Genomic DNA, 26,819 nt, shown 5'->3' with positions numbered 1-26,819 from the left:
CTATGAAAGAATGTCCAGAAAGGAAGGAAAAGCAAAAAGCACAGAGAGGAAATGAAGGAAGTAGACCCAAGTCAGTTTGCCAGGTTACTACTGTTATTCCTAATTTTAGCGAGTTTGGCTCATTAATCAGGAAAGAAGTGGAGAGGTTACAGCAATCAGTTATGGAATGCCTCGATGCAGTTCTTGGTCAGTTAACAACAGCCTCCACTAGAAACCAGGAGAGTTCTTTCATTCATTCAAGACAACTGATATGATTCACAAGGAAGTTGAGAAATTGCAAAGACCGTTACTTGATAAAATGGACTCTATGATGCAAAGATTAACAGAACTATCTGTCAATTGCAATATTAACTCTCCTTTGTCTTTGGATGGAGATAATGCGAAGGGTTATTACCAAGAGCCCCCAAGCCTGAAATTGCTTTGTTAGACCAGGAAACCCAAAGGGGAATTATCACACAGAAGCCAAGTCATATGTTTGTACCAAACAGAGAGAGAAAGGGCAGCAACGAAGTCAGGGACAAACCCCTGGAATTACAGTAGAAGGAAGGATCTACAGGAGAAGGTTTAGGGCATTAATTGATACTGGTTCCCAAGCTTCCATCATCTCAGAAAACTATTTCAGGGTGCTGGAGCCCTATGTAAAGGGAAGGATCAAACATCTGAGAAGACCTATTAAGCTTCTCACAATATCCCCCTCTACTACTCATGCAATGAAATCAGTAAGACTGAAGGAGGGATTACCCAATTATGACATGTACGTTTGGCATAATTTTATAGTCTTGCCAAGAAACTCCCTCCCAGATTTAAGATTAATCCTAGGAAATGACTTCCTGACAAAATACAATTTCTCATGTGACTATTCTAGGAAGGAAGTCTGTTCAGGAAGGAGGAAAAGTGCAAAAGGAAGAAGGGGATCACAAACTCGGAGTGAAGGAGGTGTCCATATGTACTGGAAACCCCAGAGAGAGAGAGAGTAAACTGAAACTGACTGAGAGAGATGCTGAGCATGGCGCACTTGCTAAATCAGAACATAGTGAGGTCTCCTCATCGAAAATTGAGCATGAGACAGGTGAAGATACATTGGAAGTTAACTATGCTTGTGTTCAGCGGAAATTAACGACGACCTATAAAGAATTAAAGGATAACTGGTATATAACTCGGGAAGGACAAGACAATCTTAACACTGCAAGTAGTAAAGCAGTAGTAAAGACGATCTTAACACTGCAAGTCAGAAGGGGTGCAGAGCATGCTTCCTTACCTAAGCGTAAGTCAAAGGTTAGACCCAGGCAATGCAGGATGGAAAGATCATTCCCAGAGGATTGAGGGAGGTCTAAAAAGAATTTTCTGAAAGAAGGAAAATTCTTTTTTTTAGAAGAAGGGGACCTTTGTTAGATCCTGAATGAAGAACTTTTATAAAGAAACTATTCATTCAGGATTTAATATAACAGCTGAAAGAGAAACTTGTACTCCAGCAGAAGATAAGGAAATTATTTACTGCATGTAAGAATAAATGTATCTCTTTATGCAAATTTATAAGATTCAATGTTGTCTATCCAAAAATCATGTAGAGGATTTGTGTGTTAATTATAGTTATATTAAGGCATTCTGTATACAGTGAATGGCTAAGTAAGGTTGTAAACAATAGTCCAAAGGTCGCGTGCGAGCCGTCCTGCTTGAGCATAAGGCTTGAAGCAAGGACTTACGCAGAAGGTGACTTTAGCTCGCTTTCCTGGAATAGGGTGCTCGAAGAGGAGAAGGAGCATAACGGATCAGCCAAGGGACACTCAGGACAAGTGGCATGTGAAAAAGGACAGCAGAAAAGAGGGTGCAAGGAAGAGAGAATAAAAGAGGATTCGAGCCGTTTCTTGGGGCTTTTTTTTCGTCTCCTTTGAACCTGCTTGTTCCTGATCGATTCGAGGTGGTACGGCGATGTCGGACGGTGAGCCCTTTAATTTGGATGCTTGATAGATTCCAAACGGTGCCAAACGTGAGATGTCGGCATCTATAGTTTTGAGCTTTCGCTGTGTCCCATGGGAAAGAAGCGGCGGAGTGTTTCCTTGCAACTGGCAGAACAGATGACAATGATCGGCAGCAGATACAGATAGACGGAGACATGATGTCAGGTGCAGAGTAAAGCCTAATCAGACGACTACCATGACCCTTCATGTGGATATGATCTGATGGAAGTACCGAACCGAGTTCAACAAAGGTGAACGGATCTAACGGACCAGGTATCCTAGCCATGAAATGGTCAAGTACAGAACTTTGTTATCTACTTCCCAATTATGTTAGAGGAAATAAAATCGTTATGTATTGGTCTAATGTGGACAGATTATTAGAGAACTTTAAGTGATCATCTTAATCTTATATAGGCAGATTTCCATTAGACAAGTTCTCTGGAAACGTTTATAGATGAATGTCACAAATTTCAATGTGTGAGACTAACATTGTAGATAGAGTTGATTAGAAATTCATAGTATTTATATTATGTGTATTTATGTTTAACTTAAAGGAAAGTGTTATTACTCATATTCCATAGGGTTTATTTGTTTCTCCTAGTTTGATTTAGTATGATATTGAATTAATTGCGTGTGTGATATTTTATAATTGTAAATGTTTAAGGTCCCAATAAACATGTTTTGTTTCTTATACCTGAGCCTTGCCTGAATGTGAAATCAAACTGCCACTCATAAACTCGAACCTAAGAGGGAGGGAATAGAAAGTATATTGTGTTAGATTAGAAGTCACGACTGCAAGCTGAGTTTTACATAGCCGTAGTTGAGTGTTTGTTTAATGAGTAAGAGCATAAAGGTCTGGGAAGGTCTCTCTGAATAAGAGTCCCTTCTATCCTAGGATATTGGCTGGTGCAGCTTTAAAAAATGAATTCATCAATATCTGAAAGGGAGGCTTCCCCAGATAGAAATTTCAAAGGATTCATTCTTAATTAAGGAATAACCTTTAGTAGTTAGAATGAAAAGTGACAAAGTTTTAGAAATTGACCTGTGACACAGATTAGCCTTTCCTATGAGAGTGAGTGCACAAGAAGTGAGTTGAGAGTCAAAGTTTGTTGTAATTGGAGGGGCTAGGTCTTGTTGAAAGGAAAAATTTATATTAAATTTTTCCTTTAGAAAAAGACAAAAACATTATCTTCTAACAAATGTGGTCTTTGGTCTAAAAAATTGTTCATTTTTCCCTTTAACTATTCTTTTTTTCTCACCATTTTCTCAAGCATGGTAGCATATATTTTTCTTTTTCTTTTTTTTTTTTGTTTCACATATGAAGTGTTTCACATATACACTGTAGCTTCAAAAGCTACAGTGCTTCAGTAGTGCCATGTGTGTGTGTGTGTGTGTGTGTGTGTGTGTGCATGTGCGTGCATATGGACAAGTGACTAAAAAGAAAGAAGGAATTTATTGATTGTTTTTTGAATAACTGCAGTTGTCCTGGGAGAAAATAGTGTACAGAAGAAGACTGTTCTAAAGAAACAGAAAGAATTAATATTCACCAGCAGTTGCTTATGTGTTTATAAACTTTAGAGAAAGTGGAGGAACGGTGATAGCTGGTTCAGCAGAACATCTCCCATGAAAACACTCAAAGAAACAGAACATCTATGAGAAAGTGAATAGAGTTACTCACTTACTCTGAGTGAGTCTCTTGGAAATGGATCATCAGAGTTCACTAAACTCTCCTCTTCTGCATAGCATCAATCATTTTTAACAGTTTTGAGTACACTCCAAATGAGAACAGCTCTTAAGCTGAGCAAAATTGAGCTTTATTAAGCAATAGAAATTTTACAGGTGAGTAGTAGTGTCTTAAGCAGAAAAGATACCAGTTTTCTTGGATTCAGGAGAGGCTATGGATATAATATTCCTATTGCAAAAAAGGCTATAGTGTAAGTCAGCCCAAGAAGAGAGATCTGAAACTGTATGAAGAGTTATGTCAAAGGTGAGGGAAGTGTGGCTTTTATGTGAAATAAAATAGGACAGTGTTTTGGTAACATCAAATTTAGCAAACTTGTCCTCACTTCACTGAAATATGGCAGTGAGATCAATGTTTAAGTCACTGTGGTTATAGCAGGTTTTGGCAGCTTGAAACATTTGTGTAATGTTTGTGTAATTCTCTGCAAAGTTTGTTAAATGAAAGAGAAATGGAGTATACTGTCATAAGCAAAACCATAGATAGGATATGAGGTTAGCGAGAGGTATTTAAAAAGTCATCCATATAACACAGAAAATTACCAAAGAGGAAATTGGCACTTCAGTTACAAATAGTGGACAGTAGATCACAACATGGCAGTGTGGTAAGTATCACATAATATCCAAATATCTCAACATTGGCTATGATGTAGTGTGCTAATCAAACTACCATTTTATGATCTCTTGTGATCACTCTTACATTGTGATGTTTACCCATTAAGATGTTCAGACATTGCGATGCAGCAAAGAGATCCACTGCTGTTCTTGGTAAAGAGGGTATACCCAGCATTTGTCATATATGCAGGAGTTGAAGGAGAAGAATAATAAGAGGTCAACTTTGTCTTGAGTAATGTTACAAAAGTACCACATGGATGTGAGAGAGGTGAAAAATGGGCAGAAGTTGCATCCAGTGGCCTTGGTAAGATAGCAAAAAGACTTGACTACAATTTAAGCTAGATTAAAAGCTAATTTGGTTATGAAACACTTGTGATATACCAAACTGTTTCTTTCTTGAACTGCTTTGACATACTTTTTGAAAATCCAAGGTCTGGACAGTAGTCTCAGGTTTTACATAAACTAGGAAGAAGGCCTTCTTTCCAGTAAGAATTATTTCAGCAGTTTTGGTTGAAGCAGTTGTTCGAATCACAATAGCAAAAATAGTACTCAACCAAAAGTAAGGAGGACTACCAAAGAACATGGCAGTGAGAGTGGTTTAGTGATGGACTTTCCATAGAAAAGGAAACTTGGACAACATTATGATCTGAGTTACCAACAGTTAATATTGATAGTATATTTGGAAGGGGAAATTAGTTAAGATTTTGGGAGGCTGGAGAAGATTATCTAGTATTCTAGTGAACATTCCTCAAGGAAGACAACCTCTCATATAATTAGACCACAGAAAATTAAGCTTCAAAGGCATATGATGGGGCAGGGGGGTAAGCAGCTCAAAGTAGTTATCAGAAGTTAGAGATTGATAAAGGCTGCAACTGAATGAGACAAGAAACTTTTAAGCAGGATCAGACTTGAAGGGAATTCAAGTTCTGGCATTCTTTGACATCAGATGCAGATAAATGCCTTTGTGTGGTAGAAGAGATCAAATAGAGAATGTAGTTCTGAGGTGGCGAGAGAGAGAGAGAGAGAGTAGTTGTTGAGATTATCAACTGAGGTTATGCTTACTAAATAGCTTAAGGAAATTACAACATACAATAGAATATACATTAAAATAAATTTTAATACACTTCCAATTTTAATGTCTATTCTATTGTACGTTGCAATTTCCTTAAGCTATTTAGTAAGCATGTATAACCAACGTCTAAGCCTTTCCACGAGAACAACTGAGGTTATGTTCTCTTGGAACATTGACTAAAGAAAGTAATGTATATTTTATCATCATTATTATTATTATTCAACATTTCCATGGAGTTCAGAGACATCATGGGAGACCTACACTAACTTTTATACTCACAAAACTTATCATACCTCTCCTTACTCATTCAATATCAGGGCACTCTTAACTAATTCTGGCAATCCATTCTACTCATTCAAAACCATCCATGTAAAAAATCTAGTCTGCACACCCTTGCTTACCACACTCTTACACAACTTCCATGGATGATCCCTAGTTCTCTCACTATTTGTCATGTATTGAAAAATTTCATTTCCATCAATTTTATAAAATCCCTTTAATATCTTAAAAGTTTCTATCATGTTTTCTCTTTTGTAACCATCAACTAAACTTTATAACACAAACACACACACACACACACACACACACATACATGCACCTTCAACCCTCATAGTGAACATTCCAAAGACATGTCACCAGCTTGGTCACTCATCTTTGAATCCTCTCCACCACTTCCTGATCTCCAAGAAACCCAGGTGACCAAATCTGTACACAGTAGTCAAGATGTGATCAAATCATAGCCTTATAAAAGGATAATAACTTCCTATCTTTACTTGTTAACATTTTTTTCAACATCCAAGTAATCTGTTCAGCTATTTTACCAACTTCTGAAATATGCCTTCTAAACGTGAATGAACTCTCTCTCTACCATCCAAGTCCCCCAGTGTCATCAATTTCTTGTAATCCACTATCATTAATGTGATAAACAGTATGTAACATTTTCAGTGAATAACCTTACATTTTGCAACGTTAAATTGACAATTATTATCCTTTGTCCACAATGACAATTTATTTAAATAATCCTTCAGAATATCTACATCACCTTTATCAACTATTGTCCTACCCGGTTTTACACCATCAGCAAACAACTCAATATACCCACCTAAATCTTTCCCTATATCACTAGTATACAAATTAAAGAGTAGTGGCCCTAGTATAAAACCCTGAAGTACTCCAATATTCACTCACATTCTCCTAGATTCCACTCCACCATATACCATCAGTCATCCCCCCCCCCGACACCACCATCACTTCTTCTTCATGCTACTAGTTTCCTATCCAATTCCATTTCCTCCAGGTTTTATAATAGTTTTCCATCATCAACAATTGGACCTCATGACAAGCCTTCTTTTCTATGTGGTGTGAGCACTGTAAAACTTATAGTAACATATTTCATGTAGAAGATTCTGTTGCATTCAACATTTTAGGTTTTTGAAGGTTTTCTATGCGAAATATCGATGTATCTTCCTGATTGGGGGGGGGGGGGGACTCATCCAGGAGAGGTTGATCAACCTATAGCATACTACTACTGTGGATGGGCAAGATGGAATATGTGCACATTTATCTTGAAGAGCTGGGATTGTATTCCTTGGGAAACATAAGATATAGTTCGCCCACCGATTAGAGGTCCCTCGACACTTCTGTGCATGTCAGAAAAAGGAGAATCCATTCCAATAATAGGGTAATCAATCTGTCTTCTGGGATGTGTTTGTTTATTATTACAGGTTGGAAATTGTAGTTTTTAAAGTGTAACTATTTTGCTTGTATAACAGTTGGAAAAATCTATAGAGTATTAACAAAATTAAAAAAAGGTATAGCATAAAACAAAAATTTAACTAAGTTTATTTTTAAGAAAGTTTTCTATAAAATAAAAATAATTATACAGAAAAACAAAAAAATTTTTCAAATGAACTTAGATATTCTAAACTTACAGTTGAGATAACTGAGACACTTTAATGTCCTAAACCGATTAATTATTTATGACTTGTTGTGACTCTTTTAACAAACCCATGCAAAAAAAGGTTGAAAAAAAAACCCATTATCAAATCCTTTTAATCTTCATAGTCATCTGAATCGGTGTCCAAATCGCCATCACTTTCACTTAAACTGATCACCAAAGGTTCGCATAATTCTTCGATAATTCTGTCTCTGTCCCAATACGTATTTTCCAATGAGGTGACATGAAATCAACATTTTCCCCAGTTTTGAACTGTAATACTTTCAATCGCCTGTTCTGAAAGCTTAAAAAGTTTCGACATGTCAATATCCCCAGTTACGTTGTGATGGCGAATGAAACTTTTCACTTCTGCCCAAACATACTCAATAGTATTAATATTGCAATGATATGGTGGTAGCCTCAAAGCTAGAAATGCATGCTCTTTGAGCATCATGTCGAATTTAAATAGTTTAGGTGTAGACGAGTTTCTTTTGACCAAATTAAGCAATTCAATTTTTCGCATATCTGGGGAATGAGAAATGTTATTTGCAGAGAGAAAATCCATTAGAACTTGCTTCTTATTAGACCAATTTGGAACTTTGTTTGATCGAATAGAGTGATATGAAGCATTATCAATTATAACAACAGCATTTTTAGGAAGGTTTGGAATCAGTTTTTCTTCTGCCCACTTTTTGAAGATCATAGAATTCATTTGCCTATGATAATTGGTTCTGTATAGTAAGTTTGAATTCGGTAAAAAAAAAACATTTCTCCACCCGCACACAAAATTATTATGCGCCGCAAAGCATTTCCAATTTGTAGCACTCCACATTCTTCTTTAGACTGCCAACATTTTCCATAATTTAAATTACTATCAATCCAAGTTTCATCTAGATACACAATCGGTTTTTTCCTCCCTGAAATGTCTTATTGCTCTCAAATACTGCGTGCTAGATAAAACAATGTCACTTCGCTCCATGATAAATTTCCTTTTATTCTGGGACTTTTTAAAACAAAATCCGATTTCATGAAGTATTAAAGATTCTCTTTTCCAAGGAAAATTAATTTTTTCTTTAAGCACAGGAATCAATTTTGGAACAGTTGGCACTCTTTTCTCGACCATGTAAAATTCATGAATAGTTCTTCTTATAATGTCTACATCAAAATCATTCATTTTGAATAATTTTGATGCACCAGAGTAAAAGAAAAGCGCCAGAGTAAAAAAAAAAGCGCCAAAAAAGCGCCAGAATAAAGAAAACCATCGAAACCTACAGTTTCGATGGTTTTCTTTACTCTGGCACTTTTTTTAGGAGATTTAAATTTTGGCTTACCTTCACCTTTTGATTCCCTACGAATTCTTTTAACAGTCGACCCCGATACGCCCGCAATTGCACTTGCACGTTTTATGACTTGAAAAAGGGGAACAAAGAGACGATTCTTTTTCGCAGAATGTCAGCACATTATTCAATATTCTTTTGCAAGCGCTATGAGATGTTTAACAACAGAACTTGTTGACCATCATACAAATTAATAATAAAAAAAAATGCAAAAAAGCGACAACAAAAATCAAGCTAGTACTAGTACAGAGACAGAGAAGAAAGCACGTGATTTCGCATGTTAGCAACCAATTCGTACATCTCTCATTTCTTTCTACCCTTCAGCATGAATTGACTATTCTTGGCAAAATGCCAAGGAGAGATCTACAAACAGTGGGCGAACTATAGCAGACTGTTCCAGGTGCCAGCAGTGGAAGGAATGAACAAAGAGGAGAAGAAATTTTTTTCTGTGAGGGAGCACTGATTAGTTATTGCACATGTTTGAACTGGTTTGGCAGAGACTGGGGGTATTATTGATGCTAATTGTGATGAACAGTGGCCATTGAAGCATTTGTAGAAGATGCAAGCAGGGGAAAGTGAGCACCTGTGTGAAAGTGATTGGGGAGGATCATTAATCAGTCTGACTGCCCTTTTCTGCAGAGTGCAGTATCTTTCGGGAGCTCATGGAGGCCCACCCTAGATATGGGAGCAATATTGAATGGTCAGATGAATTTGTGATTTGTATAAAGTTAGGAGTTGTTTGGAGTTAAAGTAACACTTAGACAAAGAAAGAAAACCTAACTTTTTGGAGACAGAAGAGGCAATATTTGTAATATATTTGTGTCAAGAGAGAGATTTGAAGTTAGTGCTATCCCAAGAAGATAAATCAATGCGTTGCCGTCAGCAAAGATTTGCTGACAACAGCACACATTGCATTCCTTCCCATCATTTGACAAACCTGGCAATGCACAATAACTACAGTCTCCAGAGCCTTAACCTTATCCCTAGATTTATCTCCTTTGGATATTGCTAACCTCAAATCTCTCTTGGCACAAACATATTACAAATATTGTCTCAAAAAGTTAGGTCAATTTTAATGCACGCAAAATAGAGCTATGTCTTTTTCACACACACACACACAAAAAAAAAAAACCTCTTCCAGCCTTAATTTTGACAACACCTAAATCCCATGCATGATGAGATTTATCTTCTTGGGATAATGTAACCTGAAAATCTCTATTAGGTTGGTAGTCTGGTGGAGTAAGTCATTTATATATAGAAGGAATAAGGTGGGTGAGAGAACAGAGTCTTATGGGAACCCTACATTAGTTGTACATTCAGAAGATAAGTAATTGTCCTATCACTGAAGTAAGCATCCAGTCAGAAAGCAGTAAAATCTACCTCTTCACTTCTGCAGACCAAATGATGGGAGTTTACTTGACAGGCCTTTGTGCCAGACCCAGTCAAAAGCCTTGGAGATATCAAGGGCAATCACTTGGGACTCACCAAACTTTTCCATGGTATTTTTCCAAATGTGGATAACATAAGTGGGTAGTCACCTGTTAACCGACAGTGACAGAAACCACACTGGCAATTATTTATTAGATGGTCTTCAAGATAGCATAGCAGATGAGTAAAATCTACCTCTTCTGTCTACCTCTTCACTTCTGCAGACCAAATGATGGGAGTTTACTTGACAGGCCTTTGTGCCAGACCCAGTCAAAAGTCTTGGAGATATCAAGGGCAATCACTTGGGACTCACCAAACTTTTCCATGGTATTTGTCCAAATGTGGATAACATAAGTGGGTAGTCACCTGTTAACCGACAGTGACAGAAACCACACTGGCAGTCATTTATTAGATGGCCTTCAAGATAGCATAGCAGATGAGCGTCGATAGCATTTTTCATTACTTTGGAAAGAACTAGGGTAAGAGAAACTGGACTGTAGTTTGAGCATTGATTTGTCTCCCTTTTTAGTGATAAGCTGAATATGAGCTAATTTCCTGTTGTAAGTTTTTTTGCACTTGGTTAGACTATAATAAATTTAGTTTAATCCTTTATCCAAGTGTAAGCATACAAAGTTTGTGCCTGAAGTATCTTCAGGACTGAGGCAACTTGTAGTAAAGGTGGACCAAGCTCTCATCACTACTTGTCTTAGTATCTCCCATAATGCAAAGCACATCTCCTTGCAGACATGTATAATGCGATGCATTAAGGGAAGGGCCACTACCCAGACCGGTTTCGACCTTTATTGAGGTCTCGTAAGTGGAAGCCAGACCCAGAGGTGGTGATACTAAGGTGGAAGATGTGCAGAACAGAGATGTGCTTTGCATTATGGGAGATACTAAGACAAGTAGTGATGAGAGCTTGGTCCACCTTTACTACGAGTTGCCTCAGGTGCAAACTTTGTTTGCTTACATTTGGATAAAGGATTAAACTAAATTTATTATAGAGCTAATTTCCATACTGCAGAGTAGATACCAGTGGAATAAGAGAGTGTAAAATTATGACACAGAAGGGAGTCAACTCTGGAGCAGACCTTAAGGACAACTGGAGAAATGCCATAGGGGCCAGGAGACTTTTTGGTATTCAATTTGAGCAAAATTCTCTTGATCTCTTTTTGACCAAAGAATCTATTGAACATTGGGTGTAGAGCGTGTGTGGGATGATGAAGGACATTTACCAAAATCAACAGAATAAGAATTGGAGGAAAAGTAGGAAACCTGGAAATTGACTTTTTATCTGTGAGTGATGATGCAACAGAGCTCTCAGGATGCAACAGTGGTGGGAGTAGTGTTGAACAGAAGTTGGGACCAATGGCTTTGGTTAGAGACCAGAATGCCTGGCTACCACATGGACAGGATGCAAGTTTCCTGCTTTTAACTCTTTCAAAGTAATTTTTTGATGTGCTGATGATTATCTTGCAACTATTCCAGACTTGGGTATAGATAGTATAGATGGATGAAGTTTTGGATACAAGTCGGTTATGGTATGCCTTGATTCTTCTCCTGTACAGCTTTGGCACATCTGTGGAACCAAGGCTTAGATAGGGGATGGGTGAAATGGGGAATAAATGTTTCCAAGTTGATAAGAATTATTTTGGTGATACATTCAGCACATAGGTTTGGGTCAGATGGCTGGAAGCAATAATCCATCGAAGATTTCTTCAATGGATTATTGCTGATTTCTTCATAGTAGAAGAAATCAGCACAAGATTATGGTCTGAACTGCCTAGAGGACTACATTAATGGTGTACTTGGATGGGTCACTAATGAGGAAGAGGTCCAGTATGGAGAGCGGTTGAGGTTGTCTGATATTTGGACAGGCAAATGTACCATTTGTGTAAGGTCAGCGGTGATGACTCAGCCTCTCTATCTGCTTCATCTGTGCAACTGTAAGAGAGCCAGCTGGTGTTGCAAACATTAAGTTGGACTGAATAATATCGACTTTTAAGGAAAGAAAACTGAAAAGTGCACTCCACCTGATTTTTTTTAACAATCTTTTAATGTTTGTTACCTGATTCAATCATTTTTTTAAAATAATTTGCTAGACTTTGAGAATATTCTCATCTTGTGAATTATATGATAATTGTTGTCATAGGTATGATCCAGATGATTTCTACAATATACAGTACAGTACATGTCAACTTTGTGACTCCTTGGAGGTGTTATAAAAAGAAGATTGTAAAATTAAAATTCCCATAGATGGTATCAATGAACCCAATACCTGATATAAACAACTGGATCATTCTCTAAGATATGAACAAAAAAAATAATAATAATAAACACAAGTATATACACAGGAGTTTCATGCTTTCATGCTAATGTTCAACCATTTCTCTTCCACTCCAGTCTGGTCCCACAGCTAATATTTCATAATCCTCATATAACTGTCTCTGGACCCTGTTCAGTTTTATTCATTCTCTTTTTCCAAATTCAAGTGACCAAATATGTGTACAGTGGTCCAAATGCAGTCAAAGGCACAATTTATCTGAATCAAAAATTCTTTAATTATCTTACCTCCTGTGGAGGCACATCAAAGGAAACAGTCCTTAGATCTACTTTGCAGTATGTGTCTATACATGGGATGATAAAGAAAATGCCTACAAAAGGAAACCAAGAAAAGAGAAGTTATACAAAGGGCTTTAAAAAAAATCAGAATTTTAAAAGTATTCCTATAATACAATAATTCCACAGTTTGGATTAAGTTACAATTTATAAGTCAATTTTATCTATATATTTACTTGACAAGTATACTAACATTTTTTTAATATTTTCCAAGTTGGATAACATGTCATGAGCAAATAAACACAGTGAATATTTCAATGGAATATACATTACAATGCTTGAACAAACAACAAATAAAATACTAATTATATGAAGAGGCAAAGGCTTCAATTTGGCGACATGAATTTATTTAAGTTTAATGGCAATTCTCATAGAAGAGATGTAAGTTCTGTTCGCTACAAACGTGGTATTAACTAGGGTCTACCTACTCACTGATAAGACCTCAATAAAGGTTGAAACCGGTCTGGGTAGTGACCTTCTCTCATAATGTAGAACAGTAATACAGCTTGGCAGTCTTATATCTAGTAACCTCAACAATATGGAAACAGTAAAACACAGGCTAAACCTAGGATGGACCTACATGAATAAACTAAACAAAATATGGAAAAATAAAAAAATCCCAATGAGTCTAAAATTAAAATTATATAAAACAATTATTATCCCAATGGCTACTTATGCTTCAGAAGCCTGGAGATTAACTCAACAACCAATCAAGAAACTTCAAGCATTTGAAATGAAATGCCTGAAAAATTAATAACACCCGCTGGATGCAACACAAGACTAATGATCAAGTCAAAACAGATTTAGACTTCCCGGATAATATAATAGACACAATCATTAAGCATCAACTGAGATGGTTTGGTCATATTCAGAGAATGGCCCCTCATACACTCCCATATTTAGCTCTGAATGGATATATCGGAAGAAAAAGACCTAGAGGCAGACCAAGAAGTACTTGGATAAAGTTGCTGAAAGAACATTCCCATCTACCCAGCTATAGAGTAATGACTGAGATGGCTAAAGATTGCGATAAGTGGAGAACCTTTCTTCTTAGTGGACTCAACCCGTTACCAATCGGATGAGATGAATTTGATTTTTGATTGAATACAGCTCCTAGGAGCTAAGTTCACATTATGGGTAAATACCAAGAATAGTGATCGGAACTTGCTCCACCCTTTCTATGAGTTGCCTCAGTTTGCACTACCAAATGGATCAGGTGCCGCTATCCAGGTATTTGCTTATGCTTGGAATCGCCGAACTTTATATAGTTTCTATATTTGGCATGAAACTCTTTGAGTTTCTTATTCGGCTAAGAAACAATATGGGGTCAACAAATAAAATTTTGTTTTGTTAGAAAATACAGTCAGATCTTTATCTGTATGTATGTATGTATATGTATGTAAGTATATAATCCTTCTACTCCCATTTTACTAAGATCAACAGTTTTATATAATGGTACTAAAAGCTTATAGATGAAAGAATAGTAAAACCCTAAAAAATGGGAGAAAATAATTCATTAATATCCAAAAAGTATTTATTAATAAATGTGATTGGGATTAAGCAATGTGCAACACAGTTAGCTATGCCCTTAACCTAGTTATAGTTATTAAAAGAAAGTTTTTCAGTAGATAAGGTTCCTAAGGAGTTGAAAAAAGGAAAACAGTACCATATCACAAACATGGTTCCAGGAGAGAAGTTTCCAATTATAAACCAATCTGTATATCTGCGGTTGTAGTCAAGGTATTAGAAAGGTTGGTTAGGAGCAGAATGTAGGATTGCATTGATGGACATAGGAGTCTTTATTTGTTTGCAATTTTTTGCTAAAATTTACTTAGCAATTTACTTGCCAATTTACTTAAATAGAAATGTAACAAATGTGTTTGTTAAGAGAGATTCATAGACTTTGCAAAAGCATTTGATAAATTACCAAATGATAGGTTGGTGTTCCCAACAAGTTGTGTATGATGGAGCAGTGTCTCAAAAAAAAAAAGAAAAAGAAAAAGTAACCAGTGGTGTTCCCCAAGTTCTGTTCTTGGGGCTCCTGCTGTTCAACTTATTTGTTAATGATATTTCATGTGAATTTATGGGAATCTTCAATTGTTTGATGATGATGCAAAGTCGGGAAGAGTTATAAGAAGCACCGCTGATGCTAATGAGGAATGATATGAGGAAGATTTCAAAATCTTCCTGAAGATTTCCTTCAGGACGATTTGAACAGACTCACTTTAGCCAAATATGTGAGGTTGTAGTTTTAATATTATTAAATGCAAGGTGTTACCTTTTGGGGTGCAGAAATATAAAGCTAGATACTATTCATGGAACTGTTCTTAAGGGAGTGAATGGTGATGGTTGACACAGCTGAAGTTTACAGGAGGCACTGCAGGTGTTGCAAAGACTGGAAATCACATTGCTGCTATTATGAGAAGTATGCTGACATGTAGGGATATGGAGATGGTTGTGCCACTCTATAAAGCATCACACTTGGACTGTTGTACTCAGATTTCGTCATCTAGTTTTCATTGTGATGTGGAAACATTGCAAAAGTTCCAGAGATGAGTGACAGACAATATCAGGACTCTGGCATGTATATAAGAGTGTGGTGAAAAAGGATGTGAGGAGTAGATTTAGTACAGTAAATGGAAAGGGAATATTAAGGATTTTCAGGTTCAATATGATAAACATGGTGTCAGTTGAATGAACCTTCCAAGATGAGTATGCTGACTCCACAGAGGGTGTGATATAATAGCGCATACAGGATAACTGCATAGCCACATGGTAACTTCCATTTGCTTGACTGGTAGAAGGATGGATACAGGATTGATTCTTCTCACTGTCTACAAGAATTTTCTCCCCCCAGGTTTTGTAATGCCATAATTGCAACCTGATTCTCTACAAGGTCAGATGAATTTGCTAAGGGTCATGTTTTAGTAATTTACTTACATACTGTAATGTCTGGCTTGAGACCAGACATTGTAGTATGTAAGTAAATTACATACTACAATGTCTATTATACTACTACATACTAAATTAAGTTACTAAAATATTCTAACTAGGTTGAAACTAGTTAGAAGGGAAGCCAAAGCAATTAATGCACTGGTATTATGCCTGTTAACTGTTTAGCTGCTTTGTGGGATGAAAAACCTGAGATGAAAAAACTCTGCCACATTCATATGAATATTATAGCATAAAAGGGCTCTGTGCTTGGGCCAATGTTGTTTAATTTGTATATAAATGATATAGGAAACGGCTTAAAGGGAGATATTCGGTTGTTTGCTGATGATGCAAAGTTGTGTAGTGCAATAAAAAATCAAGCTGATGTTAAAAGTTTGCAGGAGGATTTAAATAAGCTGGTAAAATGGGCAAAAGAAAATGGATGTCAGTTCAATGTGGAAAAGTGTAAAGTCATGCATTTTGGGATTAAAAGATTACCAGCTGTGTACTACATCGATGGAAAGGTACTCCAAGAGATTGATGAGGCTAGGGACTTAGGGGTATTGGTAGATAGGGAGATGAAGTTCAGAGGACACATTGCTAAGGTGTCCAAGATTGCACATAGGATTACTTGGTTGTTGAGGAACACACTGACATCCAGAGATAAAGAGGTTATTATTCCCCTTTATAAAGCATTGATACTTCCACATTTGGATTACTGTGCTCAGGTCTGGTCACCTGGATTCCTTGGAGATGAGGAGGCTGTGGAGAGGGTTCAGAGAAGAGTGACCAAGTTGGTGAGTGATATAAAAAATGCTCCCTACATTGATAGATTGAGAGCTTGTGGATTGCAGAGATTGGTTGATAGGCGAAGAAGAGGGGATATGATAGAAACATTCAAATTACTAAAAGGTTTTTATAGGATTGATGCAGGGGAAATGTTTCAGTTGTGTGATAGTGATGGAAGAACAAGAGGTCATCTCTGGAAATTAAAGAAGAGTGTGGTTAACAAAAGTGTCAGAACAAGGTTTTTTGCCTGGAGGGTGGTGAATGAGTGGAATTCATTGCCTGACTTAGTTGTGAGCTCTTCGTCTGTAAATGAATTCAAGAAGAGATATGACAGATATTGTTTTGCTAGTTTGGGTCTCTCGCGATGAGTCTACTGACTCCATGGAGATACCCGTAATAATAATAATAATAAATAAATAAATAAAATTGATCTTGAACACATTTAACAGTACTTATTTTTAGCACAATACTAAATAACAATAAAAGAACACAAATCAGACATACAAAATTTCAAATACTTGAAACAATCAGGGAAATCTTCATCAAGAATGCTTTTGAGGTGCTCTGTCATATTTCTCTCTATGTGCTTTACTTCATCAAAATGGAATCCTTTCACAGACTTTTTTTTTAGGAAGAAGAGTACCTCACAACCAATGGGAGCTAATGTGAAGTGGACAGCATTGGAATTCTATATGTTTATAATAATGCAAGTTTTCTTTGCATAGTTTAATTTCTTTTTTTTTTTTTTTTGTTTTAAATACATCATAAGGTTCACATAAAAGAATGCCAACATTTAAATGAAAATACTTATTGTAAAAATTAAGATACAACATTAACAAACATTGTGACTGTTTGATGTCTAAACATTTGGGGTAAAGCAAGTTGGATAAGTGTCATGCACAATTTGGCATACATCCAACAACTACTGCCATGTGGACTATAATATTTCCAGAATAATTGTAGCTACAGTATTTCCGTCTTCTAACTCTAAAAGTGAAGTCACTTTTAAGGAATGCATGGAAAGGCATATATGTTGACAGGACATGTTCATTTATTTTCATGGTATTGATTACAACACAGAATGATAAGAAAATAATTAATATATATTAATTTAGCTGATATTTCAGTGGTATTATATGCAGCATCTTCAGAGCACAAAAACAATTTATCACAGTACATGAAACAATTTGGTATAACAGTGGGACTAGTTTGAAAAAATTGTCCAAACCTCTACAGCCACACTTGTAGAGGTTTGGAATATGTTTTAAAGCTGCTGCTGATTCCAAAAACTACCTCTCTGACTTATAATAACTTCTGTGTAGCACTTTTATTTTCTTCCATTTGATCCTGTGTGAAGGGATATCCGAGGCATGGCCTGCTAGACCCAACTTGCCATAACAATAGTGCAACGTATTTTTTATGTTCATCAAGGCAGATGTCAACAATTCTCAAGTCACAAGAACAAGGCACTTTATAAACTCCTGGATGTAATAAAGAAGAGAGTTTGTCCTTAGGTGAATAGATGAGAGTTGCCAATTTGACATATGGTTTAAATATGATTTGTAGTTGATATTAAGAACTCTGGATATCTTTTCATATGTCTTGAATGTATATAGGATGATAACAGTTTTGCTGTAGTCTTGTGTGATAGGCAAAGGAGGGAATTTCTGGGGAGCATTTAGTATTTTTTCTATCCTATGGGGATTATAGCCATTGGCTATAATCCCCACAGGATAGAAAAAATCAAGGTAGATGTCAACAATTTGTTATTAGCTGTCATTAGCTTCCTGTTCCATTGTGAAGTGGATTTTAAGGTATTGGCTATTTAAATAAACTAAATATGTATCCAATGTGTCTGGACCATGTGGCCAAATAGCAAACACATCATCAGCATACCATAGCCCAACTGCTGGTTTGAGAGTGTCTGTATTCAAAGCTAGCTTTTCCAAGTGTTCTATGTAGAAATTAGCTAAAGGGGAGAAAGGAGGGTAGCCCATTGCTGTCCCATCTAATTGTTTGTATATCTTTCCTTTCCATGCAAAATAACCTACATATACTGTAAATCTAAATAGTCCAAATATATATAGGGGGAAAAGTGACTTTAGCAAATCAAGGGTTTCAATTAATGATACATTAGTAAATAGTGAAGTAATATCAAACTAATCATTATGTTTGAACTTTTCAAGATATGGTTTTCTAAAATACTTTTTAGAAAACCATATCTTGAATATTCTGTTAACTTTTTAGGTGAACAGAATTTTTAACAAAGGAGGGAGAATTATTTGTGAGGGTGGCTAGTAATTTAGCTAAATGTTTAGCGAGTTTATATGTGGGACTGTTTATACTATCCACAATAGGGGTTAGAGGTGTACCTTGTTTGTGAATTTTAGGTGCTCCATACATTCTGGGTTTAACATGAAAAGGCTGGAGTTTGTTAACTGTTTCTTTTGGCCAGGAAGTAACTTTTTTCAATAATTTCCATACTTCATTCTTTTGAGAGTTAATAGGATCATGATCTATGATTTGGTATGTAGACTAATCTTGTAAAAGTATGTACATTTTGCTTTCATATTCAGCTAAATTCATCACCACAGTTGCATCACCTTTGTCTCCTTTAGTTATGACAATATTGTTGTTACTGTATGGATCTTTTAAAGTACTAATTTCCTTTTTTTTGGGAGGCTTGAAATGGATTATGAGATTGGCCACATCCAAACAAATGTTACTAGCTATTTCTGAAGGCAGGTCATATATTCCCTGTTCAACAGAAGACATTATTTTGGAACTTGCCTGGGAGTAAAGTTATGTCCTCAACCTAACATGCTAACAGGTTCATCTATTAAGCCTACTGATGAAAAATTCACAATGACGTGATCTTGTTGTAATTGCGGTCATTTCATAGCACTAGGATGTTGGAGGATGTCAAATTTTTTCTGGTGCCAGTTTTTGACTTGAATGAATTCTTTATCCGCCATTGTGTCAGAGATGCTGTCAGGGAAGAAGTGGAATAATTGGTATTTTCCAAAACACACACACACACACACACACACACACACACACACACATATATATATATATATATTATTATTATTATTATATGGGTATCTCCATGGAGTCAGAAGACTCATCATGGGAGAACCATTACTCACATAATGGCCATTATTCACACAATACCCCTCCTTACTAATTCACTGATGAAGCACTCACAAACACCTCTTGCCAACTTCCACCCATTCACCACCCTTCAAGCAAAAAATCAAATTCTAACACCCATGTGAATCATACACTTACACAATTTCCAGGGGTGATCCCTCATTCTCTCTTCCTGTCCTGTACTGGAAAAAAAAAAGTCTTCAGCATCAATCCTATAAAATCTCTGTAATAACTTATACATTATTATGCCTCCTCTTTTTTCCCCTTACCAGCTGGTGTTTGAAGTCCACAGATCTTCAATCTATTCTCATAGGGAGAATTCCATTGACCTGCTACAATCTTTGCCACCCACCTCTGGATCCTCTCCACCACTTCTTCATTCCACTGGAACCCAGGTGACCAGATCTGCATGAAGTAATCATAAATGTGGCCTCAATAAAGCCTTATGAAGGAGAACAATAAACTCCTTATCCCAAAGTTCCTATCCTCATCAATTTCCTGCAGTTCAATTCCATTAGCATAGTACATAACTAGCAATCTCTTCTTCCCAAAGTGCATTACCTTACACTTGGCCATGTTAAACAGGCAGCAATTTACCTTTGCCCATACCGCTGTCTATTAAAGACATTCTGCAGGATCACTGTCATTGACCTATCACTCTTTCCAGTTTTGTATCATCAGCAAACAAATTAAGATTTCCTGTAAGCTCATTTCTTATATAAATGATGTATAAAATAAACAACAGAGGACCAAGTACCGAGCCCTGTGGTGTACCACTTCACCTGCTGTCTCCTGGACTGAACTCATCCACAAACCATTCTTTGATATCTGTCCATCAGTCACCCTCTAATTCAAATCATCAGATTCATATCCATCCCCATTTGCTCCAACTTATTATTATTATTATTATTATTATTAGACAAGTATCTCCATGGAGTCAAACGACTCATCGCAAGAGACCAACACGACACTACACTACACTACACTACACTACCCACTATTCACACAATATTTATCATACTGCCCCTTTAACTTATTCACCATTGGAGCACCCACAACTACTTCTGGCACTTAATTCTACTCATTGAGTGCTAGAAGTAATTGTGGCACTCAATTCCACTCATTCACTACTCTCCGAGCAAAGAACATAGTCTGTAACTCCTTACTAACCACACTGTTACACAACTTCCACGGGTGATTCCATGTTCTTCCCCTGTTCCTCGTGTACTGAAAAATGTCTTTAGTGTCAATCTTAAAAAATTTCTTTAGTACCTTATAAGTTTCTATCACCCTCTCATCTACCTGTCATCTTCCCACAAACCTTCAATCTTCTCATAGAGAGAATTCCATGGATCTGTCACCAGCTTGGCCACTCACTTATGAATCCTCTCCACTAACTCCTGATATCCAAGAAACCCAGGTGACCAAATCTGTGCACAGTAGTGAATATGTGTACTCTCCTCTGGCATGCTGGTTATGTACCTTCTGCTTTGTATACAGTAGATTAATTCTGAGTGTATACAGTAGATTAATTCTAGTGTATACAAAGCAGGTGATTACAACAAATTGAGCAGTGCCATGACATAAAGAATATAAAGGGAATGGGTATGGGAAATTTCTAAAGGCATATTTTTAGAAAGCAGTATCAGACTCTATACCAAGAGGCAAGAGGATAAATCATGTAGGAGACAGAATTAAGGAATGGCAGAAAAAGAAAAAAGATGGAGGGCAAAGCACAGGCAAAACGAATGACCTTTATGGTAAGGTCAGAGCTAATTATAAGAGAAAGCTAGCTTAGGAGGCTAAAGGACATCCCCCAAAAAGTTATTTTACTATGTAGTGAGTAAAAGGAAGAATGACTTTACAAAGTGTTGATAGGAAGATAAAAAAAGCAAATGAAGCAATGGAGTTACTGAACAATCATTTGACAAGGATGTGCCATCCAAGTGGGGATGTGACACGGAGTGATGTGAGAATTAAGGTTGATGCACTGGATGTGCTTTCAATATTGCGAAAGTTTAATGCAAGTATGGTCACGGAATGAGAATGAATATCACCTTATGTATTATGAGAATATTCAAAGAAATTGGCAGGTCCTCTGATGAAGCTGTTTAATTTAAGCATCACTACTAGGAATGGAATGGAAACAGGGCAAAAGCGTTCCACTGCATAAAGGAGAAGATGCCAAGACAGAGGTAACAAATCACAGACCAACCAGTATTTCAGGAGTTGGAGGGGGGTACTTTAAGGCATTAGAGAAGTTAGACAAAGGCAAAATTCAGGACTGAGTGTATAGAAATACATTACTCTATAGGAGGTATGGTTTTGTGAAAGGTAAGTCTTGACTTACTAATTTGCTTACTTTTTATAATCAAGTGACAGCTGAGCTGGATAAAGGAAATGGATATACAGTGATACTGCTTTTCAAATTTCAGCTTCCAGGGATGTCCTCTGGTTCCCACTGTTTGCTGTAAAACCTCTCCAACAATGATCCTATAACAACCCCTTACTAACTTGTTGGTCTCTATCATAATCACCCCTCTTCCTCCTATCCACTAAACTCTGTAAATTGCATATTCTCAACCTTTTCTCATATTCAACATTCCAGAGATCAGAAACTAGTAAGGTTGTCTCTAGTTGCCCCTTTCCAACATCTCTTGATCTTTTTTTTTTTTTTTTTTTTTTGAAACCAAATGACCAAATTTGTGCAAATCTGTGAATGTGGAGAATTGAAATCCAGAATGTGACTATGTGACTAGTGGGATGCTGCAATTTCTTTGTATTGGACCACTGCTATTTAATTTGTACACCAATGATATACATAAAAATTTAAGGGGAAATATTCATTTGTTTGCCAATGACAAAAAACTTGGTAGATTGATAATCAATGAAGATGATATGAAAATCCTGCAGGACTGCTTCAATAGACTAGCAATATAGGCAAAAGATAGTTTAATTTGGTAAAGTGTAACAGTATGAACTCTGGGAGAAAGAGATCACAAGCTATATACCACACTAATGGAAGCAAACTGCAGGAAAATTATGAGGACAGGGAAAGGGGGAGGGTAGACAACTTCCTGAAGTTATTATTATTATTATTATTATTATTATTATTATTATTATAACTGTCCATTGAGCACTTGATGTCCCCTCCCCCCCATGGTTATCATCTAATTGTTCTGAATTCTGTCCTCATATGAAAACGTTTTTATTTTCCATGAACATTTCAGTTTGAATGCTAATAATTTTCTTTTAGAATATTTTGTACTTGTCAGTGTCTCAGCTTTGGTCTGACTGGAATAATTTAATCATCATTCCAACTGTTCATGTTTTAGATGGTAAAATGTAAAAAAGTGTAATGTGGTAAAGTGCAATAGTATTGTTACGTCGCCGCCTCATGTCTTTTACTTTTATTCTTATGTTATATTATTCTATATGTATTATTATCTGTCTCTCATGCATATCAGTTATTTCATTGCCAACAAATTTATATTTTGTTTAGAACGACTGAGCCAACCGGCAACTAAATTCTGATACTCAAATAAACAACGTTAAACAACAAAGGGATCGCGTGATGTGCAGTCGTGGCTCCCCCTTTTCTTTCTTACGTAAATTGCTTCCCCCTTCACTCATACAGGTCCAAAAGTTTTATAAGTGGTAATTCAATCTCAGAGACAACAGACTCGTGAATTTTGATATAAAGAAGTACATTTATTATAAACACTTGCATAGATACACTTTAAGTAATAATTTCAACAATGCTAGAGAGTCTGAACCCCCCCCTCTTTAGGTTAAGATATCCAAAATTTCAATTCTTATGTTTAAATGAAATTTGAACATAAGAATTGAAATTTTGAAAAATTGAAAACAGACTCGATTATTCCATACAGGGTTACTCAATGGCCACTTCCTAAGCACAATTATATACAAACTTTATACAAAGTATGTCAGACGCATTCCGTCTTGTATTTTAACATGAAAAATATTCTAGTTCGTGCTCAAGCTCTATCCCCCCCCCCACAACTTAATTAAAATTCAGGCTAATATCTAACATTATATCATATAGCTTCTTCCTGACAAACAGTTCAGAGGTTAGGTTCCTTTCTCAGCACAAGCTTAGAGTGGCACCAGCTTATTTGACACAGACAGAGCAGTCCAAGCAGTCTTTTAGGCACTATGGGTAAGTTAATGTGTGAAGCTCCTTAAATCTTTGGCTCCTATTCCTTTTACGATTACAATTCTATAATGAGTATGAAAATTGTACATTACCATCTTGTTCTTCTCGTGGGGTTCCGTGACTTCCCTCCACGCTTTGATTTCCGATATGCAAGACTTCCGTATTTTCTCACCACGTGTTTCTGTGGCATCAGCGACTTACTTCCATTATCTTCGCTGACTTCACGTCGGCTTAGCTTACCAACGACTCTTTACTGGAATTCTGACTTCATTCCCTTGGTGGCTTTATTTGACTTGGTACAACAGCAACCGGGAGATTGTTGCTGGGCACTGGTGACAAGCTTCCATAGCTATCCAGGATTGGACGGGAACACAGGAACAGAAAACGAGAGGGGTTTGAGTCTCGCGGCGCGTCTTATTTTATAATGCAAGCGCCCTCTCTCGGTGACTACATCATACTCTTAGCCACGGCCGATTGGTCACCCCAACTCTGAACTGTTTTGACATGGTTCTAATACATAGATCTCTTATGCACATTTAATAATAACAATTTCGGTCCAGAGACACAATTTCCCTTTGCTTATTTTACACAGACATTATTAATTCTAAATACAGATTTCCTCCTAAGTTTATTTAATATTAACAATCTCAGTCGGTTTGATATACTTTTGAGTGAACATATATACAACATTCTCTTAGCCCTGTCTCTGGAGGCATAAGCATGTCCTTATTCTTAGGTCTAATTGTCGCTGTGTGTTGGGTCGGAAACAAGATGGCTTACAAATAGTGAGTCAGCTCCTTTTCTGACACAACAATATGAACTCTGGGAGAAAGTGATCACAAGCTATATACCACACTAATGGGGGAGGGTAGACCGCTTCCTGAAGTTTAGAAACATATTGCAAAGGTGACCAAAACAGTATCTGATCACTTAGTTGTTGAATGCATTGACAAGTAGGAAAGTTATTATTATCCTTTATAAGGCTTTAATAAGCCACATATGAATTCTATGTGCAGATCTGGTTGCCAGGATTTCATGATGACAAGACAAATGACCAAGATTGTAGCAGATCTGTAGAGTGCTCTCAATGAAGATAGATATGGAAGGTCCATGGGTTACATCAATTAGTCCATTTACAAACAAAGGGGTGACATGATAGAAAAATATAAGTTATTAAAGGAGTTTTATAGGATTGACTTATTTTCATTACATGGTTGGAAAGGAGAGAGAGAGAGAGAGAGAGGGGGGTGAGCATCCCATGATGAGTAACTCCAATGAGATGCCTAAGAAAATAATAATATTCTTTGATGAATGTCCATCAACCACTCTATTATCAATCTCATCATTTCAAATCTATCCCCATCTACTACAATTTATGTAACAGGTTTTAGTGCAGCATTCTTTCAAATAAAAAATCTATCAATGTGTCATATCTTTTATGCAGCTCAACTTCTGGTTTTTATAGAAAGTGAGTAAATTACTAAAGCCACACTTTTTCCTTCACAATCCATGCTAGCTACCATAGAATATGGAGGATATTGTGAGAGCTTCCTATCTACTTATTTCTGAATTCTGGCTTAAACTTAGAGTGGAGGTTAAGGTTTGTTCATAATCTGAACCATCACTTCTGAGATACTGACAGGTCTATAATTATAATTTCTGGCTTATGAAACAGAACTATCTTACTTTAATTCCATTGTCCCATAAGAGACCTAGCCAGCCTAGAATAATATTCTCTTGTACTTTCTTCTAACAAAATGGCAGATATCCCATCTAATTACATGGCCATATGGCAACAGCATTTTGTAATATTCTAAGCACCTCCAGGTCACCTACATTTTCACAACATTCTGCATCACATCAATCACTGCATTACCTACACTTGCATCATATATATACCCTTGTAAAGTGATACTCGGTAATTCAACTATTTCTGCAGCTACCATCACCTGCCTACTATCTTCATTCATTAAATTTATTCTTCCATAATCATGATACTTCTTACTTGTCATATAGCAAAAGAACTCTGGAATTTTCATTGGAAATTTCATTGGCAGATAATCTGAATTTGCTTTCCTTACCACACTATTAATCCTTCTTGTCTGTAATCCATTATATTCATGCGCTTGGGCATCGTGTTTCTTCTTATATTATCTCTACAATTAATTTTTCATGCAGCTCCTGCTTAATGATGCTATTTACCCATTAAACTCCAGCTGGATCTAGGTATGTGGTATGATACTGTTCCTTCCAACATCCTTTAACCATTTCTGTGTACTGCTAGCATCTTTCCCTTACAGTTTTTGATGCTATGGTACTGCTCCAGCTGCATCTGAAGTTTGTCATAACCCATTCTATAGTTCCACACATACTCCTTTTTAACAGAAAATTCTGCATGTATGTCCACTTTTTTAGGTCAAGACTACATGATCACTCTCACCAATCTACCTTGGTTATGGCCAGATCCACTGCTGGTATTACCAGATGAAGCATTCTTGAGCCTTAAGTTCCTTTCTCAATGCATACTGTTTCAAGTGATTACTTCTTAACAGCTGCATAAATTTCATTTCCTTTCTCTTCACATAACCTATCCTATCCTCATTCTGGTCTGTTTTCCAATAGTTACAGTCTTCCATAATAATTACTTGGAATTGTAAACAGTCCATGCAGTTATCCTAGTGGCTATGTGCTTTGCAACCATATGCCTGGGAAAAGAGTGTCCTGGGTTCGATTACCGTCACCGATGTGAGGATGAGGAGCTTAAGGATCTTTCTCAGACATAGCTAAGTTAGCCGGTCTTGGGCATGGACAGCAGGCTTTTTCACCCCAGTTTATCTAGGGTTTTTCCTACCACAAGCAGGCAAACCAGCCTCATGAACACACAAAGCTACAGCCATGGAATATACTGGGAGGCATAGGACTGGTCACCTTATCCTTGGAATGGGTATAACTTAGAAGGGTTTAAGATAGCTCTGTAACAGGTCAGTAGGCCTGTTACAGAGCTATCTTAAATTATCTAAGAAGTTATCTAATAAGAGCAATCTTAAGCTATCTAAGAAGAATACAA

At 36.7% G+C, this 26,819-nt stretch overlaps 1 protein-coding gene across 3 annotated transcripts in view; it reads right to left on the bottom strand.

The window, feature by feature from the left end:
- The window catches only part of LOC150098028 (band 7 protein AGAP004871-like), a 271,678-nt gene that overhangs the window by 122,595 nt on the left and 122,264 nt on the right, over positions 1-26,819 (bottom strand). For all 3 annotated transcript variants that reach the window (XM_090406497.1, XM_090406498.1, XM_090406499.1), the window contains exon 4: positions 12,655-12,737. In XM_090406497.1, the coding sequence (XP_090262623.1) occupies positions 12,655-12,737 (83 nt within the window). The remainder of the gene's footprint in view (positions 1-12,654; positions 12,738-26,819) is intronic.

The sequence above is a fragment of the Typopeltis vanoorti genome, chromosome 16 (assembly GCF_054136105.1).
Source record: "Typopeltis vanoorti isolate ZY-2024b chromosome 16, IOZ_Tvanoo_1.0, whole genome shotgun sequence".
NCBI lineage: Eukaryota > Metazoa > Arthropoda > Arachnida > Uropygi > Thelyphonidae > Typopeltis > Typopeltis vanoorti.
Note: the sequence above shows the minus strand (reverse complement) of the source record. Positions and strands in the feature narration are given on the sequence as shown.